The 21,774-nt window shown below is 45.0% G+C and overlaps 1 protein-coding gene across 1 annotated transcript in view; it reads right to left on the bottom strand.

Annotated features, from left to right (window-relative positions):
• LOC121458908 (laminin subunit alpha-1) overlaps positions 1-21,774 on the bottom strand; it is a 119,994-nt gene that overhangs the window by 62,348 nt on the left and 35,872 nt on the right. The window contains exons 4-15 of the mRNA XM_041668293.1: positions 15,306-15,548; positions 14,079-14,258; positions 12,202-12,291; positions 10,995-11,112; positions 9,148-9,326; positions 8,407-8,512; positions 7,373-7,533; positions 6,193-6,333; positions 4,814-4,987; positions 2,852-2,953; positions 2,361-2,572; positions 1,455-1,566 (exon numbers count right to left, since the gene is read on the bottom strand). Coding sequence (XP_041524227.1) covers positions 1,455-1,566; positions 2,361-2,572; positions 2,852-2,953; positions 4,814-4,987; positions 6,193-6,333; positions 7,373-7,533; positions 8,407-8,512; positions 9,148-9,326; positions 10,995-11,112; positions 12,202-12,291; positions 14,079-14,258; positions 15,306-15,548 — 1,818 coding nt within the window. The remainder of the gene's footprint in view (positions 1-1,454; positions 1,567-2,360; positions 2,573-2,851; positions 2,954-4,813; positions 4,988-6,192; positions 6,334-7,372; positions 7,534-8,406; positions 8,513-9,147; positions 9,327-10,994; positions 11,113-12,201; positions 12,292-14,078; positions 14,259-15,305; positions 15,549-21,774) is intronic.

Raw genomic sequence — 21,774 nt, 5'->3', positions numbered from 1 at the left:
AATCATGTTGCTGGGGTATATGGAAATATCATATCACTTAAACTCTATATATGCAATTGGCAGATTGCGAGATTCTCCATGGATCCTGGGACCAGTTCCTCAGGACTACTGAGCACAGCCGAGTGAAGTCTTTCATGTCTGTATGATCATCAGTCCACAGCCCTCAAAGCCCAGGGAATTTGGAAAGACTCCACCAGCAGTTGATCTCTCCTACATGAGAGTTACTTGTCAGGACACATGAATCATGAGGGAGAATATGGAAGATCTTAGAGCTTGGCTAAATACACAGCATGTACTCATCAGTGGTTATTATCAATACTTAGCCAAAGTGTGTGTGTGTGCATGCTCGCGCATGTGCAAGCATGACCTGTTCTTTGCTCCCATTATTGCTTATCAGAGATCAAGCTCAGACCACCAGGTTGGGCAGCATGCACTTTTACAGGCTGAGCCATCTGGTCTACCTAAATTTCAAGAATTCTATTGATAACATATAAACACATCTTCATAGAAAGTCACCTCTCCATCTCTGTGGGGAATTGGCTCGAGGTCCCCAATGGATGCCACAACATTGAAGCCATTTATATAAGATGATACTGTATTTGTATGTAACCTCTGTACATCTTCTAGATATTTTAACACATCTCTAGATCGCTAATGACAATTAGTGAAACACAAATGCTATGCAAGTAAACATTATACTCTCTTGTTTAGGAATAATATGGAAAAGATCTATACATACTTGGTGAAGGCACAATATTATCAGTGGGGAATATAGCCATTCAGTACATGGTTGATTCAATCCATGGGTGCAGTACCTGCGCTGCCATATAAGGTCCAGACAGCCAGAGTAAACCAGAGGACTATGTGGTCTCAAGATGGATCTGGCTTGTGCAAATATGCTGGTCTTTCATAGGTAGCTGGAAATGTTCAGAGAATCAAGTTGATCCTCCTCAGAGATGCACAGCCAGTAATAAGTACTGCCAATTTCCTATTGGCTGAGGCAAGAGAGCTGTACAGAGTCCAGGGACTTCAAGGTACACCAGTCAACCCCTCCAGAGGAATCTAGCTGTCTGTTTATTTTTAAAGATGTATTTTAGTCATGTGTGTGTGCACGCGCACGTCTGTGTGTGCATTCACACACACACACACACACACACACACACACGAGTACAGGTGCTGACAGACACCAGAGGCATCGAATCCCCCTCAAGCTAGAGTTACAGAAAGTTACGAACTGTCAGATGTGGGTGCTAGGTATTGAATTTACTTCCTTTGCAAGAGCAGGATTCACTCTTGAAAACAATACAATGCCCAATGGTCCTATAATTTAATAAAGTCTCAGCCACATGGGAGTTTTCTAAAGTGAACATACACATGTTCATCACATCAACTTTAGCACACACTTCCCCTCTGGAAGCTAAAGAAAGGAGGAGACTGGCAGGGGCCAGCAGTACCTCACAGGAGGTCCCCGTGTAGCCTTGGGGACATTCACAGTGCTCCACATCAGCGGCTACTGCCAGGTCTATAGCATTAGGGTTCGCTACGTCCAAAGAGACCGAATCCAGCCTGCAAACAGACAAGAGGCATCATATAGCTCTCATCCTTGCAAAAGATCATCCCACTTCACAGAGACAGGCCCCTAAAAGGTTTAGTTGAAGGACATGGGCAAGCAGTGACTTTGAGTACCTAGAGAGTCTCCACCAGGCACTGCAGAAGCCACCGTTTTCCTGTGGGAGTCTTCCAGCAGTTTACAAGTGCTACTGCCCCTGGGCTGCCAAGGGAAAGCTCTGATGGAGGCACTGCCCCAATACCAGCTGCCTCATTGCGAATGCAGCGACGAGCCTCTGCCGGGCGTTGCCAGGCTTACTTCAGCTGCGTCCTGTTTTACACCGGGCTTCCACAAACAGACCCCCGCGAGGCAACCAAATAATGATTCAGTAGTTCAAATAACTGTGTACAACTAAGGTCATTGGCATCAGGGGAATGAAGAGAGAGAGGGAGAGAGGGAGAGAGGGAGAGAGGGAGAGAGGGAGAGAGGGAGAGAGAGAGAGAGAGAGAGAGAGAGAGAGAGAGAGAGAGAAGGGCCAGGGAGACTAAATGGCTCAGGTACTGTTGGCTCACGAAGCATTGCTTGGAAGCACTACACCTGAAGGATGCTGAACCTAAAATCGTCTGTTTCCTACCAGACGCATTTGTCATTACACGTATCTCATGTCTTCACTGTCACATGCGTGAAGGCAATTCTAACACACCTACTTCAACTGTAGCCTTCATATTTATAGTAACCTAGAAGTATACAACATTAAAGACAAGATTGCAGTACCTCGGTAGAAATCTGTTTCCCTCCTTCCAGTACATACCTGTAGAGTGCCACTTTCGCAGAATTATAATTGGCTCTGATCAAGAGATGTGTCACATTGGCCAGGACGGTCATTAGCTGGTCGCGGTCAACCTCCCTTCTGGATTTAAAGTCCCGGAAGTTCTCGGGCACAAGTCTAACCACGTTGAAGTATTCCTCATAGGGTTGCAAGGACAGGCCCTCCGCCTTTGTGCTTAGAGTGAGCCCGTTTCCCTAGCATATAAAACCGAGAGGAGAGACATTTGTAATCCAACTTAGTGACCAAAAATTAAAATTCTGTAGCCAGCAACCAAGTTCTTACATCAAACATGTAATGGAGCGTGTTTCTCAACCTGGAGTTACTGAATAAGGGGGAGTTAACTACATTTTTTTATTTTGTGTGTGTATATGCAGTTGTGCACGTATGCTACATGCCCACACATGTATGTGTTCATGAGTGTGCCACTCCCACCAGACCCCAAGCTCTATAGCAAATCAATGCGCATTCGTCACCTTGATGATGACGTCAGCATGAGACATGAGGTCACCGTCAACTGTCTCCACCGGGATGTCATAAGACACCGTGTACTTCAGGAACCCGCCAAATGCTGTCAGCTGAAAGAGTACAGAGAGGGTAAGGACCAGGGGACAATGGCTATAGCCTTGAGTCAGGGGAAAATGTTGCTAGGATCCACCTGGGTGCATCCATCCTGAAGGTGACAGGGAGGAAATTCACAGTAAAGGCATATCATATACAATATCCTGGATATGATGATGAGGAGGAAATCCTTGACATTTGCAGAAGAAGGATATATAGAATCCCCAAGGTAAAAAAAAACAAAGGTTGGTTAGGTAGGTAGGGAGGGAGGTAGATGATAGCTAGCTAGCTAGATGATAGATAGAAAGATATACAGATATATAGATATATAGATATATAGATGATAGATAGATATAGAGAGAGCTAGATGATAGATAGATATACAGATATATAGATATATAGATAGATGATAGATATATAGACATATATAGAGAGATAGATAGATGATAGATAGATAGAGAGATAGATAGATGATAGATAGATAGATAGATAGACCTTAAAAATAATTTTAAATGCATTTATTTGGGGATGGAGTGTGTGCCGTGGCATAGGTATGAAGGTCTGGGGCAACTCAAGGAAGCTGAGTCTCTCTTTTAACCATGTGGTTCCTAGGGATTGAACTCAGGTCAGACTTAGCAGCAAGCACCTTTACCTGTCAAGCCATCTTGGCAGTGTATTTATTACACTTACATGGACCTTTTCATTTCACTGCTAAGCTAATTAGATACCTCATTTAAAGGAAGCGCTCAAAGATTTTCGCTTTTAAATGTATATGAGGGATGTCCATCAATATATACTAGGAATGCCCATTAACGCATGCTAGGGGCAACTAATGTATATTGGAGAGTTCCTTCCTAAGGAATAGGCCATAAAATTCAGGCTGCAATGGTACAATCATAAAATCTGAAAACGAATTTTTTCAATTTCTCTGGTGATAAGATGTCTGTCTAATAGAATCTATTGTATAATGATAATTTACAAGTTAGGCCACATATGAAGGTATACACTTATACCTCTGGTACTCAGAAGTCTAAGGCCAGAGTATAAATGCCAGGTCAGCCAGGGATATACAGCAACTGTCTGTCCCCCAAACAGATAAACAGATAGATGGGCAGGTAGCTCTACATATATATTTATATACAAATTAGAAAAAAATGGTAATAAAATTAACTAGATGCTTACCAACTACTATTATGAAGGTGTAGGGTCACCTTAAAACAAACCAGAGTTACTTAAACAGGCCACCTGGATGTATGTACTAGTTAGTCAGAATCCAAAGAGATGGGGCATAATTGGCTGGTGAGTGAAAACCAATCACTGATGGGAAGAAGGTTCAATCTTAAAAGTCAACTCTCTGGACAAGCAACACTGTAGATCACTGTCTTGCATTTTCTTTATATTAAAATATTCATTGTTTTGGTCTCCTGAGACCTTCAGTGAGCATCAGTTTATCCTGATGTGGAAACAGGGAGGAGAACAGACACTCTGCTGTAGGAGCCATTCCCTGGGTGTCCTGTACCATTACATGGGCCACTGGGAACTGTACCATTACATGGGTCTGCTGCTCACCCGGCAAAGTGAGAATGTAGCCAACACTCCGTAAAGGTCTGACTTATTCAAGGACCCAGATGAATAAAGGAGAAAGCCAGTGATGGTGAAGATTCACAAGGTACACTGTTGAGGAACAAGATGCAGAAGAGCAAAGGATAATGGGATGTTGTACTACAGAGTTCAAAAAGGACCGAAGAGATCTAGTGCCCAGTGTGGTGTGCATGAAGGCTGTAAGCACTAACTTGTGGCAAGTCTGCTTTGCGTTCTTAATGTTCTCTGAGATTTCTAGCTGGACATTGTTCCTCCCCCTGCCTTCCCACACGTACCTTGTTTCCGAGGTAGGCCTCCGGAGCTGCCCAGTAGTACGTGGACCGCAGTCTCTGCATGACGGCCGTGTTGTTGATGCTTACCTGATGGCGCCCACCCAGGGCATCCTGCTGAGACTGGATCATATTTGGACTGATGAAGTCAGTGACCAGCCACCCTGACATATTGGTCACCTTAAAAAAAATTAAGAATTTTAGAATATGGCATAAAGGTCTCCTTAGATTCCACCCAATCCTGTGTAAGTATCTTTGCAACAAGGAGACAGGTGGAGCGAGTTTATGCTCAAGATAGAGCTAACAGGATCGTTGTCACTGAACCACACTGAGGGACTTGTCATAGGATCCAGAGAGGCTGGGCACATGACACACACCTCAAATCCACATCGGTTAACACACAACTGAAGGGCATGAGCATGCAGAACAGGGTTACAAACTTGAGATGTTTAATAAGAACAAAGAAATTACTACAAGTTCAATACCACTAATCTATAAATGTCCCCAAAACCCAGAGTTATTGGAATCACAAATGGAAAGCTTCACACCTGACCTCACCTGAGTAATAAAACAGGTACATACAAAACATTACATAAAACCTATATTCAGGTTATGTGGATAAGGTGTATATGGGAAAAGAATATATATATTCCTAAAGGGAAAAATCCAAAATATTCTGTTCCCCAGTATCTTAGCTTCTTAGATGAGGGATGCTCAGTCTATAAATGTCATGATTAAAGTATCTTCCTGTTTCTATTCTATCCTAATCTATCCTATTTCTAATGATCCTTGGTCCCGCCTTATAGCTAAAAATGACGAAAAATATATAAAAATCTCCGACCTTGTATTGCCAACGAGTCGCTTGCCCAGGGGTGGTGAGAAGCCCCCCTAGTGTGTTGACCACAATGATCACTAGTAGCTAATCCCAGAGCCCAGAAGCCCCTCCCTAGCTTCCAGTCATCTCACAGTGAACCCTTCCAATCCCCTGCCCCAGAACAGCCCATACCCCAACCCTGCCTGTCCTTATAATTCCGGGCCATCTGAGGTCGTTCTGCTCCCACCGCTGGAATGCCTCCCACTCTAAGCGTCTTTGAAATGAAAAATTCCCGTGACCCCAAGTGTGTTCTACAGACGAAATGCAAACAAGGAATGTTTTACAGCACCATTCCAGCCAATTATTCCAACTAGAGAACGTATATGGAAATAAACACACATATTAGAATGCAAAGACAGCAATGCGCTTACGAGTGGGCTGCCTTGGATCTGTGCCTTGGTCTCTCCAAAGGAAAGAGAATGGTTCAGGGGAAGCTGGCCTCCTGGCATCCTAACACGACCACAGATGGCCTCCCTGGCCCACTTACTAACCAACTCGCAGCGTCTCTCACCTGACTAATGGACCACGTGAGGCTGTCACAGACATCAGAGACGCCGAAGCAGAAGCACTCAGAGCAGCCCCGGGGGTTTCTTTCCTGCAAGTTATAGAATCCTGGCTTGCAGCGATCACAATTCTTTCCTTCAACATTTTTCTGTAAAGTTATTTTTAAAAGAAGGATTAGCTGGTGGGGGCCAATGTATCCAGAGAGATAGAGGAAAGATGACACATCATGACAGACACTGGGAAGGAGAAGGCCACACAAACAGGTAATAAATCCTCCGCTAAACAAATATTCAAAGTCCGTGAGAAACCTCAAGCAGTTGATATTTATGAATGGGGAACCCGCAACAACTGGCTTGCTTCTGTGACCAAGACCAAGTCTCAGATGTTAGAGCTTGGTCGTCGCATCAAAAAAAAAATTTGTTTTGTTTTAGATCTTTTCATTAAGTCAAAGCTATTCGCTTATTTATTTATACTTGCATTTCGTTTTGTTTTAGTTTTCCCCCCTCTTTGAGACAGGGTCTTACTGTATAGCCCAGGCTGACTGGCCTCCATTTCTCAAACCCTTCTAGACACCGGGATTTCAGGCATACGCATCGTGCCTTGCCTGTACAACCATTTTAGGATTTGAAGAGGGTTATATGGTTATTTGTTTTACTTATAGGCAAGCTTATTTTCATAGACAGAAGACTCTGCCTTCATGGGAATAAGACATAAGGTACATACAGGAAATCGCACGAATTCCGGGGAAACGGTTATTAATATCCCATAACCAAATAAGACCCTCCTCGGGCACCACATGTACACATTCCTACAATTACACAATTCTCATTGAAGAGAAATTCAAGATAACCGATCTGCATTTCATTAGGGTTCTGGGAAATTCAGTATTTACCTGGTTCTCCTCCAAACATGAAACTGGGAGCCAATGCCCCAGAATTAAAGCCAATGCCAAGGAAATGGCATGCAAGGTTGGGCTTCATCTAGAAGTCCCAGAAATGCCTCGGGAATACATGGCTGCTACCCAGAGGTGCCACAAAAGAGGAAACCAGGTGCCCATCTCCATCCAAGCTTGCTGCGACATGCTGCTTCTACTAAAACCTCCCTGTTCTGCACAAGACCTGATCATGTGATCCAGCGGACCGGAGAGCCCCAGAAGACACTCAAAGCTTCTTTGGCTCCACATTTACCTTACAAAGACATGGCTCTGAGCATGGGTCGTCATTCACGCTACCCACGGTACTGCAGTCACAGGGCATGCAGTTCGGGAAACCCCGGTAGCCAAACTGGCAGCGATCACATTTGTCTCCGGCATAACCTTCCTTACATGGACACTGGCCTGGCCACTTCCCTGGGGGAGAAAACAGCAACACTGATTCAACATGAAGTTCCAGGGTTTAAAGCAGGGGCTGGCGAGTGCAGATGGCGCCACCTCTTTGAGCAGGATTTCAGGTACAGCTGACTAAACCGTGTGCTCTTTCTCAGCACTCTCACGCAGCCATGGACCACCATCCATATGCGAATGTCCACAGCTTTCTCTGGACACATAAAACAGTTTGCAGACTGGCCTATAGACCACAGCTTGCTATAGTGTTGGTGTAATGAGAAACACTGAGATTAAACCCACAGGGAGAGCCACCATGTGATACTGAAACCCCACTCCTGATCCCACAGTGAAATAGAACACACACCCACGAAAGTAACTACGTGAATGCCCACAGCCGTGTTATTCATCACGGATGGAAGGGACGAAGAAACCCAAAGTTCCCCACTAATGGGCCGACCACAGCTGCACTCAATGTCTTAGCCAGACTCAGTAAAGAGAAATACCAGGCTATATATATATATATATATATATATATATATATATATATATTCATCCATTAATAAATAGTATCTATTCATTCACTAATAACTACTTGAACATATAAAATGTGACGTAGCCAAACAAATATTAATCATAAAAGAAAGAACCGTAATAGTCACATGCTGCCCACATAGCACGACCCTCCTGGAGCCAGAATAAGAGAATAAAGTGACTACCAAAGCTCCACCCACATGCTAGATGGCTGTTTGCATGCGGAAGATAATAAATAGTTAGTGAACAAGAGAATCCACACAAACCCTCCAATTTCTCGACCCTGGAAACAATTCTGCACAACACAGACAGTTTATACATACAACCTAGATCAACTGCGCATGTAATAACAGACCAAGTTCTTACCGTTGGCTAAGTCAGAATGGAGGTCATCCTTGATACAGACAGCACTCAGGGACCCCACTGGGTCACAGTCACAGGGACGACAAGGCTGGTCCTCATAAGGAGACACCTGAAAGGCAGAAGGTGTCCTGGATGACCTCACCAGGGATAACGGCATGACTTGAAATAACAGCCACCATGTCAAGGCAGCAGCTTCCAGGTGAGACTATCGCAGAGATATGTGTAACCGGGAATGTAGGCGTCAGGAAGATAATACATCCTCAAGCAAGAGGCTCTAAACATCTCTTTGATGCTGACAGCAGTGAGTATCGTCAGCAAGGTGTCACCCTTTCTTGTTTCCACAGTCCCCCTTCCCTCTCTGCCATTTACAATTGCCACTCCAAGAGTCTGACTCCGTAACAGTCACAGAAGGTTGAATGAATGCATCTTACGGACGAGCTATGGCCCCCCTAGTTCTTAACCAAGTCTGCACATTTATAGTTAGAATTATCTGTAATCACATAGCCCGTAACCCCAATTCAAGTTAAATATCAACGCATGGAGACTTCCACTTTGAGCAAGGCAGCAAGCCAGGGTAGGAGACAAAGCTGGAGGACTCTAGGACCTTGAAGAAAGGAAAGGTCCTTCACAACAGAGGTCCACCCTTAAGGAGGTGTGTTTTCCAGCCTCGAAGGCTGTGTAGCTGGCTGCAGGAAGAAGGTCAAGAAGGTCTTGGAGCTCGGCTGCAGGAAGAAGCACACCTACCTTGTGAGGTCTGTAATACTGATCGACACAGGTCTCGCAGTTGATCCCTGTGGTATTCTGCCGGCAGTTGATACAAACGCCCCCTCCAATGTACTGCCCAGCCATGTTCAGACTTCTCTTCTCCTTTGCAACGTTCTCGTCGTAGTAACAGTCTTTGGCTTTATTGTGACAATTGCATTCTAGGAGAATAGTTGAATATCTCAATTAACACACATACTGTGTCCTATCTAAAGAAAACCCTCATTCCATAATGTAAATGCCCGTGCCTTAAGATCCTAGCATAAATAATTCCATTAGATATAGGCAAGGGCTGGACAGATGGCTCAGTGGTAAAGGACGCTGGCTGTCCTTCCAGAGGTTCAGGTTTCAGTTTCCAGTACACTCATGGTGGCTCACAACCATCCTTAACACCAATCCCAGGGGATCCGATGCCCTCTTCTGGCCTCCCTGGACACTAGGCATAGACTGCATGCAAGCAAAACACCCATTCACACTAAATAAATAGATGCTTAAAAAAAAAGATACAGACAACATCCTAGAGGAAAAAATGGGAATTGCTATCAAAATTATTAAATGTACTGGGTGGAAATGGCAGCGTACACGTGTAATCTCAGGGTTAAGAGGCTGCAGCAGGACGGGGTCTGACTCAGCCCGCACTAGAGGAGACCTTGTTACCCCTCAAAATGTGATATAGTTGCCTTGGAGGGTGGGTCTGCTTGTTTGATAAATGTGAGGCCCAGGTCTTAAAACAAAAAAGCAGTTCTGGGGTTGGAGAGAGGGCTCAGATGTTGAGAGCACTGGGGCTCTTGTAGAGGACCCAGATTCAACTCCCATGCCCACGGGGCAGATCCTAACCATTTGTCAGTCCACTTCTGGGGCTCTGATGCCCTCCTCCTGGGCACTAGGTATGCAAGTGACGCATAGACACACAAGCAGGCAAGACACACCTAGACACATGGAAAAGCTGAACTAAAATCAAGTCTGTAGAATGGCATGTATTATTATGTCATTTTACATGTAAGAAACATTGAAAATAGGAACATATTAATATATACCATAGATAATTAGAAAAAAATACTAAGAAGTAGAAAGTGGGAAGGAGGGAGATAAAGTGAAATACTGTTTTGTTTCAATTTAACCATGTTTTCAATTTGCTGGTGCATGTGTGTTTGCGGGGGGAGGGTGTTGTGGGAGGCATGTGTAGCCCATAGCTGCATGTGGAGATCAAACGACAGCAAAAAGAGAGTTGGGTTTTGTGTGCCACCACATGGATCCCAGAGCTCAAAATCAGGTCACTGGGTTTGATGGCAAGCTCCTTTTACCTGCCGAGATCTCTGGCTGGACCAAGTAACTATAGCTGGGGATGTAAGTCAGGGGTAGAGCTTCTCCTAGCATGGTGGACTCCTTTAGGTTCAATTCTCAGTACCATAATTAATTAATTTCACCTTCACATTTATAGCTAATAACAGTACACATGGGGAAAAAAACGTATGTAAAATAGTGAATCTAGCCGGGCGGTGGTGGCGCACGCCTTTAATCCCAGCACTCGGGAGGCAGAGGCAGGCGGATCTCTGTGAGTTCGAGACCAGCCTGGTCTACAGAGCTAGTTCCAGGACAGGCTCCAAAGTCACAGAGAAACCCTGTCTCGAAAAAACAAAACAAAAAAAAAATGTGAATCTATAATACTTTTAGCCCTTAAATGTCACCAAGGATATGCTGCTTTGGGTAGTATTTGAAATGCAAAACAAAACAAAAACCAAGTGATCCAGTCATTCTAATAATCAGGACGCCATGACTTAAGCACGCCAAGCAGGAGCCGTCTCTGTCCAGGCCGACGGTGTACTCACCCTCACACTCGTTGCCCGAGGAAATGGTCCCGGGCCTCCAGGGCTGCTGATGGAAGCCGGGACAGCAGCGGTCACAGCTCTCCCCGCAGGTGTTATGCTCACACTGACACTGCAGTTGCTGCCGGAACAGGGACACGGAATGAAAGCTGAAAACTTTTACCTGTGTGGTTTTCTTAATTTCATTTAAGAAAAAAGAAAGTGATCCTGTGACGTGGTAAGTCTTGACAGCGAGGCATCTGGGACTGTATCAAACCAGCTGACACTGGACTTCCGGAGAGGACACACACATAACCTGATTACAAACACAACTGAAATATGGGTTAACTAACAAGAATGTCCTTTAAAAGGATGCGCCGACTTTAGGGTTGGAAGTCCCGGTCAATGGTTTGACTCCTTATTAATAGATTTCATCATTGTTTGCTTGACGATTTTCTAATGTTTATCAATACAGTTTTCAGTACCAAAATATAATAATAGGCAAGCCTGCGAAAGCACTTGCCACCAAGCCGGAAAACTACAGTTGTATCCAAGAAAGTCACATGATGGGAGGAGAGAACTGTGGTCCATGAGTTCACATCTACATATGTACCCTGGCATACACCTCATTAAGTAAATGTTAAAAATGATTTTACAGTAGAAAGTGTGGGCTGAGGGTGTGTCTCACTGATGGAGTGCTTGCGTAGTATGCTGAGGACCAAGTTCAGCCCCAAGCAGTGCAAAGATCAAACAAATATAATTAACAGTAGCACAGAATACTCCTTCTCAACCGGTACAGAGCTCTAAAGGTTGGGAGTAACTGAGTGTTTTGAAAGGAGTTATCCAATTATTAATTTAGCATTACATCCACAGAGACAAAGTCTATTTTATCTTGATTTAGTACCACCGAGATGGAAAGAAGGGAATCACAGAAATAGCAAATATAATTTATATCAGCACATGCCACTTACTTGACTCTCTTTTAAGAATATGGAAGATCATGGAGTTGTCAGTCTCTTTTCATGGACATATTATTACTAAACAACACAGGAGGGGTTACTTAAAAATATGTCCTCCAAACAAAGCAAAAATCAAACCAATCAGGTAGTCTAAATTTTTTAACACGGTTTGATGCCTCTTACTGTCTGCTTTGGATAAATAAAGACAGGGAAACATTGCCACTTTAACTGCTCCACTGAGGTTTCAGTAACAGTAAAACACCACAACTAACCTTAGCTTCTTCGTCCCATGGGCAGCTGCTGGCGTGGCCGTAGCAAATGCACATGCCTCCGACGGAAATGTCTTTGATTGAATAGTAATACTGGAAAAAGGGGTGTAACAAACAGAAGTTAGAAACCCTCTGACTTTGGTGCAAGGTAAGGGATGGCACCCCACCATACCAGCTGGGCTCATGGCTTGCTTTTGGAATGCTAAACTTAATTACATCCACATTTTAAATGTTATTGCACACACAAAAAAGTCTTAGTTTGAACCAATAACACTCGAATCAGCTCATGAACAGAATCTAGAAGTCTAGAAGAATTTTCCAATGTGGTTTTGCCTTAAGCCAAAGCAGTCCTCTTCATCACTCTCGCTGCTGAGTTCCGTAGGACCGCCGAGGTGCACAGACGTGCACAGGAAGGATGACGCATCATCAAGATGTGGACTCGTGCATGCGCGCAAACCGTCTTTCCTTGGACGTCACACTGCATCGCTGGCTCATACTTCTGTCTCGTCGTATTATTTTTTTAATTTTATTTTACATTGTTTGCTACCATTATTTAGAAATGCCTTTCCCCTTTATGGATTGATTTGGCATGACTGCCTTGCCAACCTCAGTGTTATTTCTAGTAGTTGTTTTGTAGATTATCTGTGCGAATGATCGTGCCAGCTACCGACGATGAGGACTCAGTCCTGCACACCCGTGCTGCTTATCTTTGCTTTCTTCTTGCATCTCTGAGTAGCAGGTTTACGAATCAACAATAAAATATTGCCGAGGGGACTCAAGGCGGAGTCACCTAAGTGCAGACAGTACCGTTAAGTGTATGGACTAGATAACTCAATATTGTTTAAAAGTCCTCCAAAATTCTTCCTATGTTGATGTGTTCATCAAAAGTTATAGTTTCAAAAAATAAACAGAAAAACTCAGTGAGAAGATATCCATAATATGGTCTAAACCAAAAATACGCGAAAATGGACCAAAAAAGGTCAACTCTTAACAGGCTCATTCTAGCCATCAGGAAAATACAAATGAACCCCACCAGGGTGCGCCATGGGTGGCATTCCAACAGCCCGCAGGGCTTGACAAGACTGGCTATTATAAGATCAGGGCAGCAGAACTACTGAGAACTCAAGAACAATGGCAATGGGTTTTTGATCCTACTGCACGCACTGGCTTTGTGGGAGCCTAGGCAGTTGGGATGCTCACCTTACTAGACCTGGATGGAGGTGGGTGGTCCTTGGACTTCCCACAGGTCAGGGAACCCTGATTGCTCTTCGGGCTGATGAGGGAGGGGGATTTCATGGGGGAGGGGGAGGGAAATGGGAGGTGGTGGCGAGGAGGAGGCAGAAATCTTTAATAAATAAATAAATTTAAAAAAAGTAAAAGAAAGAAAAAGATCAGGGCTTGCAAATGTCAAATGACTAAAATGTGGCATCTGCTTTTAAACAAGGTTAGCTGAGTTATACACACAGCTACCCCACAAGCTAGTAATTCACTGCGAAGTGATGGGAGGGTCATAAAAATGTTTGGCCACAGGTGACCTTAATATTCAACTGTACATTTAAAAGCTTCCTGAATATGTCTTCCTGACTATTTCTCCAATTTTATCGCTTCAGAAGAAAAAAAAATTAAAGTGCCCGAGTTGCTAAAGCTCGGATGTGGTACCAGACTGGGATCTTTAGGACAGTGGCCATGCCATTCTCCAGGTGTGCACACTATGGGGACAGGTAGGAAGGAGAAAGGAGATCTGTGGAATGGACGCCGGGGCCATCACCTACAGAGCTTTGCCACAAATGACAGGAGGTAGTCATAGCAAGCCAAAGGAAACGAAGAATATGTCCTGAATCAAGTCCTTCAAGGTGGTCAGGGCCACAGCAGATACTCACGCGTCTTGTGACAATAGGGTCAAGGTCTCTGAGGTCCCGATGGCTAAGGGTCATGAGGTCTGCATTGAGCGTCCTGATACGCTGCAGACGAAGCCGTATGTACCGCGCTGAGGTGAACTCCAGCAGCTTGGGTGAAGGGTCATCAGCGCTTGGCCTGCCGTTGATGAGTGATGTGTGAATCTGGACACAGACAAACACATGTCAATTCTGCGCATGTGTAACATGTACACATACATGCATGCTGGCTGACGGCATCAGAATCTTTACAAAGATAAACCTAAAAACTGGGTTCTGTGTAAAACAAAAAACAAACGAAACAGCCCATCTACCGCATGTTAGGTACTCATAAACCATGATCCCCATTCTGTCTCAGTTTGTGGGTTACCCACTCCACTACCTCAGAGACCACCGGAGTCCCTTCAATGGTGCCCTTCTGCCCGCATTGTGAGGGTCTCTGAACACAGACCAAGATGCTGCATCTCCTCAACCAAAGGCCTAAGCCATGAGCAGGCTAGAGAGGGTAAGAGAACTGTGCCCCAAACTTTAAGGATGCCTGCTGTCTTAGTTAATCTCTGTGACTGGAGAGTTTTCTGCCCAGCTACGGCTACAGAGCACGCTTGTGAGTTCTACAGCGTTCGCTCATCAAGCAAGGTGCCAATGAAGATTGTATTGCTTCTGTTTCACTCCAGGTTTACTGAAGCATACACTGAGTAGCTACTTCATGGGCCGCTCCACACCCCTGAGGAAGAGGGAGACAGAGGAACTACACCTTTTAGAAGCACTTTTGCTATCTCCTTTTCCTCTACCCATGTTCTTAGTACTATTGAAGACGTTTTGCTACGTATCCCTCCAACTCATGATCCTCCTGCCTCAGCCTCTGGAGTGCGAGAATTACACTTATATATCACCATCCTGGCTTCTCTTTAATATAACACATGTTCTTGCCCTGATCTTACGGAAAGATTCTGTGGTGGGAAGGGGACTGGTGAGGCTGTGCAAACACAGCAGAGTGAAGACCGAGGGAATTGCATGCTGGGAAGAAAACAAGAAGCTAAAGCAGACACCAGTCAGGGAGACTTTAAGTAGCAAGGCAGCCACAGGCATACCTTTGGATTAAGGGTGACTGATTCTGAATGTTTACTATAGACTCCCATGAAGGATACCATGGTGGCATCTGAAGTAGGGGTCTCTAATAACAGGCAGCCATTCCTGCCGTGGACACAGTACCTCTCCATGCTCAAGTGGTACAAGTTTCGAATAATACGAGGTGCAGATCACTTCATTGTCAGCTCTGTAAGTGGGAGGTCCCCGCCTTGGAGATATTTTGTAGCGTGTCAAACACTCCGCATCACTGATTGCGTAGTACTGCCAGGGTTTGAACTTGATGCCATCCACGGATCGCTCCAAAATCCAGTTTCCGGGGCGAGGGGCATTGGCGGCTTTAATGATGACATACGCAACCTGAAAGACCTGAAACAGAGACACTAGAAGACTTCAATCCAGAATTAATAAGTCAAACGTGAGAAGACAAACACTACAGGAACTCGCTCGCGTGTGAACCCAAACCAACCCAACTCACAGACACCTTGCGGAACTCTGGTTACCAGGGGCTGGAAGAAGGACAAGAGGCAGATGCCGGGCACAGTTTTTCAGCTGTGCAGGACAGACAGGTCCAAAGTTTAACAGTGTTGCTATGGTAACAATCCTGGACTCTTTTGGAATTTGCTAAACAGAAAGACCTGTGCTCCAACACACACACACACACACACACACACACACACACACCAAAGATGATAAAGCTGGAATTACAGACGTACTGTGGTTATTTCATGGTATGCATATGCAGCAACTAATGATGTTGTACACATTAAATATTAAATATATAAAATATTAAAACAGAATCAGCATTTGCAAATGCTCGAAGGCCCGAGTGTTCGATGAGAGGACCATCATATGATGACTGTCTGGGTATTTCTATACTTGTAAGTACAACTGTTCACATCTGACAGTCAGGAACATGTACCTCCTGAAGGTATTGTTTCCAAAATAAACAACAACGAAACAACACGTACTTAACTCTTATCACTAACAGTGTTAGTGTTAATATGGGATTTCTCCACTGTTTCCCATCTTCCTGTTAGGATCTGACAGTAGCAGTGTTATTTTACATTAATGGTAATGTTAAATCTATTTTTTTTTTTTTTTGGTTTTTTTGAGACAGGGTTTCTCTGTGGTTTTGGAGCCTGTCCTGGAACTAGCTCTTGCAGACCAGGCTGGTCTTGAACTCACAGAGATCCGCCTGCCTCTGCCTCCCGAGTACTGGGATTAAAGGCATGCGCCACCACCGCCCAGCTTAAATCTATTTCTTACAGTGAATTGAAGATAACGCTGAATGTGAGAAAGATAACTCCTCATAGTCTGTTAGAAGGGCCAAAATACAAAGCACAGACAATACCAAATGTTGGCAAAGACGTGGAGCGACAAGAACACATGAGACACCAGTACCACATTTTCACATAAAATTGTAAGTACCCTCTGTATGAACCAATAACTATGCTTGTCAATAATCACCCAAATGAAAACTTGAAAAGATGGTCCCAATAGCTTTGTTTATAACTGTCCAAACTCAAGAAGCAATAAAAAGTGCTCCCCTAAGTAAACAATGTACCCAAATGGCATGCTAGCCAGTGGACAGACAAACAAATTACATACAGTGGCCAAAAAGGCAGGAAGGGGAGTTAGTTGCACACCGCTAACTGAAAGAAGCCACTCTGAAGAGGCAACATGCCCCAGGTTCCAACTGTCTGACATTCTGGAAAAGGTAACGCTATGGAGGCAGTATAAAGATCAGAGGTTGTTAGAAACTCAGGGGAGGGAGGGATAAGCAGAAGGGACAGGAGATGAAATGACCCTACATGGTCCTTCATTGCGGACGTAGGCCATTATACAGTGGTCAAAACATGCAGAACACGCACAGCTTAGAAGAGCAAACTAAACACCAGTCAATGCGTGGATGAATGCAGGACCACTGGTTGTATAAATGCCCCACACTAATTCAAGACGATAACAAAAGAACTCACGGTGGAAGAAGGAAGACATGAATGACCTGCACACTCTTTACTGTGAACCTAGAACTGTGTAAGCTACTGATTAGGAAGCAATGCAGCCCAACGGCGACTATGCACACAGGAGGAGGCTGTGTGTGGTATGATTGAAGAAGGCGGATGAAGGGTAGATCTGAACAGGATTTCTTAGATCTAGTCCCAGATCCAGCACAAACGAGGCGCCATCTCTCCACATCAGCACCACTCTGGGCATTCCCAATCATGGCAGACTCACTGGTCTGAGATGGGGTTTGCTTTCTGACAACCCCTGTTTCTGTGTGGATGAAAACATCTGTTGAATCCTATGTGATAGTGAGAAGATGCCAGATTCCACTGTCACATGACCCCTCACCAACTATTTAAACTGCGCTCTGAAACATCACTTCTAGCATCCAAAATCTGTGCGTGTGCTCGTGCGCGCACACACGCCGTGTGCATGTGCACACCTGTGGAGACCAGAAGTTGTTTTCAGCAGGGACTTTGTGGAAACACTGAAAAGTTACTGACAGACCAGTATCTGTGGATTTGAGATGTTGAGGGGACTCTGGAGTAGCGCTGTCAGTAAGTGGGGGACTTTTACACACATAATACATATATGTGAATGCGTCCATAAGATCTTTTGTATGCTTGTAGCTTTACACACATAACATTTGTGTATGAATACATAAACACAGGGCGTAAAGTTGTCTGCCTCTGAAGTTCTTGGTTTCTGTTTCTCCACCTAGTGCTCACTAATTTCGGGACACACGAGCTTGTCAGAGTTAGCCCATCACACACCAGTTATGTGCCTACAACCATCTCTCCTTATCTCAAACAATTGTTCCCTCGATGCTGAGTGCTCCCTTGCAGAGGCTAACCTGTGAAGGCCATGGCTGCCTGACATTTTAGCTCTCTGTGTTCGTGTGGTATGTCCCTCTGTAGGGCAAGCACCTGTCTTTTTATCAGGAAACAGGTCATTGTTCTCACAATCTCTCCACAGACCTCAAGGTCCCCAAATCAGAGACCAGGAAGCAAACTAAAAGAGGAATGCGGGCTGTAGCTCTGATAGGAAGGAAGCAGATGGGATGAGGACTCTAAACACAACTTTATTGGCCATTGTTGCCTCAGTCTGTCTCAGGCTCCCCAAAATGGGAACAAGAATTGAAAAGAACACTGGCCTGAGCTCCAAGCCTGATAAGGAGGAAGGGGATGCTGTCAAGAGTCTAAATATAAATGGGCGCCACCAAAGGCATGCTGCGGGCTGACTTACGGACTCCCCAGATTTCCTGGGTAAAGTCCTGACTTGTCACTCCTGACCACCAAATGCCACTGTGTTTGGAGATAAGGTCTCTGAAGTAAAAGGTGGCTGCCTGACCGTGACTGGCGTCCTTACAAGAACTGAGTGGTGTGGGAGAGAGCTCACTCGGCTGAGAGCTTGCTGTGCCGCACAAGGGTCTGAGTTCAAGCCCCAGAACTCACATAAAAACAAACAACAATGAGACGCTAAGTATGCCCTTGTGATCACAGCCCTGCTCCGAGGTAGATTTCTAGGGCTCCAACGCCAGCTAGCTAAACCAATTTGGTGAATTCCAGACCAGTGAGGTGGAGCAGGAAGACAGATCTTTCAGCAAGTATGAGGAACTGAGTCTGGTTCTTAGGGCCCAGATTTTAACAGCTGGACACCATGGCATGTCCTTGTAATCCCAGCACTGGAGAGGTTGGAGTTGGGTGAAAAAAACCTGTGGCTTGCTGGCCAGACAGCCCAGCCTAGTCTATGTGTCTAATAAAATGAAAGATACTATAGTGTCACAAACCCAAGATGGTTAGCTCCTGGCGGAATGACTCTTAAGGTCACCCTCTGGCCTCCACTGTGCATACGTTTACCTAAATACATTAACTCACACACAAAATAAATTGAAAAAAAATCTAAAGACGATTGAGCTGGAGGCTGGCCTTCACATAGACAGGTGTGCAAACATGGATGCATATACACACATAATAAATGAAGAACGTGGGACAGACACACATGAGGGAATACCACACGAAGACACAGAGTAGAGGCAACCACCTGCAAACAAAGATACCTTGATCTGGGACCAATTTCTTTCCTTTATGTTGCCCTGTGGTACCTGTTACAGCAGTCTCAGCTAAGAAGGTCCTAACTTGCCAATTCTAGTTGAGAAGCAGATCTCACACACAATAAAGCGAAATCGAGAGATTCTGCTAACGGATAGAATCTTAAACCTTTGTCCAAACCAAATCCATGAAACTTCTGCCGCCAGTATTCTGACATGCTAGAGACTAAACTGTCTTTTCTCTCGGTGTAAGCTTGGCTGAACACACACTGTTGATGCAAGCATTTCCACGGGAGTCTGAGTCAGTGCTGTGTTGCCAAAGCTGCAGCTGATCCAGCCATTTTCAAATCCACTTCACGACAGCTTTCCACTCGCTGGCCTTCGTTAACTGAATACTTGGATACACATAAACATTGTCACAGAAAGTATTGTCGGCACACATCAAACGCTGCAGCCTTTCTACACAAAGAAATCCAGACAGAATTCTGGTGTGAGCCTCAATCTTAACTTAAACAGAGTAAATCCAACCCAGGCACAGACATCTGAGAGCACAGATAACCTCATTCGCAAGGCCAGAGGTTCCTCCTCCGCCGCTGTTCTCTGTACCATTGCGTTCTCTCAGAATCCATGTGCAGAGGCCCACCCCACCTGCATCTCTGACAGCGACTGAACAGGGACCACTTTATGGCTGACAGTCTCAGGGGAAACAAACTCATCACAAAGGGTATCTAGGTGAAGAGTGTATTTGATAAAACCCTATCACTTGACTGATTCCCTACCGAAGCAACGAGTTTGCTCTTTGTAAGCTCTGCTGCTTGTGAAACCATCATAAGGAAATTTCAAAGCACCACTTGGATTCTCATTTCTTACTCGAGAATGAAGAAACAGTCGCTAAACAGAAGGGTCATCCGTGACTCGAGAACCTGGCAAAGCGATAGGGAGGAGCCTCAAAGCGAGGACATTGCAAGCCAGGGAGCTGAGACTCTTGCTGGGGAGGCACACTTGCAAAGGTGATTCTAGACAAATCCCTCAGGAGTGATTACTGTAAAGTGAGGGCTGGCCGTTTCTCTCGAACCCTCCAAGAAGACCAGCCTATACAAATAAGGACGAAAAGATAGCTTCAAGAATGCGGAGGGAACTTTGGATTTCTTTTCCTCTCACTTTGGCGCTGATATTAACCCGTGAAGTAAATGGGTCAAAGTTCAGTGACTCCCAACTCCTTCCTGTTCTGCCTTTTCTTGGGGGGGGGGGGGGGACGGATTGACTGCCTGTGTGGATAAACTCCGACCAAGCAGGTTTCTTACCCTACAACTCTTAGGAACATCTCAGAGCATCAAAGAACATTCACTTTTGATCCATGCTGAAATATGTAAATGCACAAGACCTTGGCCAGCAAGAGGGCTCAGAGATAGGAGCCCAACAAGAATCAGCTTTAATATGTGATCTGAAGGTGGAAAAGGAATTTTAAAGATGTCTGTCAGCGGTGGACCTGTTTCCCATCAGTGGGGAAAGGCTATACCAATGAGCCCAGAAGGCATCCTCCTGATGCCACCGTCCCACCCGAAGATTACTAACAGTGTTTACTATTTCAATACAAAAATGTTAAGCCACTTTACCAGAGAAGAGAGAACTGAAAGATAGGATGTTCTCCATCCCTAGTATTCTATCTCAATGTATTTCTCCAAATATATGGCCAAATTCTACTATGTATTCTGGAACCTTCTTGTCACCAAATGCTCTTTGTGGGGCTCTTCCCTTTTCTCTTTCTATTGAAAGCTCCCCGAGATAGGATGGGATGAACATGGTCAGTCTCAGACCCATCAATACAGAAACAGCGCTCCTATCCCCCAGTCAGATAGGCCCAGGTTCCACCTACGGGAGGTCTTCACCTTTGAAATCAGACTAGGTTTTTCCCCAGTAATGAAGCTCCAATTTGCTCTTGTTAAAACAGAGGTGATGATATATAGTAACCCCTTCAACTTTTCAGGGAAAAAAAGGGCAAAATTGGAGGCTGTGGCTTAGTGGGATGCTTTCTGGAAAGCGACATTCTCTCCTAGTGCACAGTTGAGGGACACGGGTGCCTCTCAGCTTTGTCCCGTGGTTGGGACCGAGTGTTCTGAGGATAATAACCTGTTCCTTAATAAAAGGGCACTCAGAACTCCAGGGCAGCACATCCTCTCTTCCTCAGAGGAGAAACTGCTTTTCCATGAGAGAGGGGGAGACCTGGGCAGTGGAGTACCCCACAAAGGCACATGTGACATTGAGAACGGGGACGCCAGAACATCTTTCCGTGTGCGCCTCATTTGAAAAAACACTGACCGTGTATCTGCTGTGTCAGAGGGACGGTGGTGGGTACCACAAAAACAGTAGCGGCAGAGGGGCTGCCGTCTGTGGATGAGGTTGCCCGAGTCATGAGGAGAACGAGGGGGCGGGGAGGATATTCAGATCTAGCAGGGGAGTTTGATCTGGTTTGTAGAGGAGGCCAGAGAAGTTCCAAAGGTGAGTGTGGGAAGAGACAACAGGTGTCTACAGAGCAGG

The sequence above is a fragment of the Microtus oregoni genome, unplaced genomic scaffold, assembly GCF_018167655.1.
Source record: "Microtus oregoni isolate MIOR12 unplaced genomic scaffold, Mior012 000018F_ref0000195, whole genome shotgun sequence".
Lineage (NCBI taxonomy): Eukaryota > Metazoa > Chordata > Mammalia > Rodentia > Cricetidae > Microtus > Microtus oregoni.
This window is presented reverse-complemented; position numbering and strand designations above follow the sequence as displayed.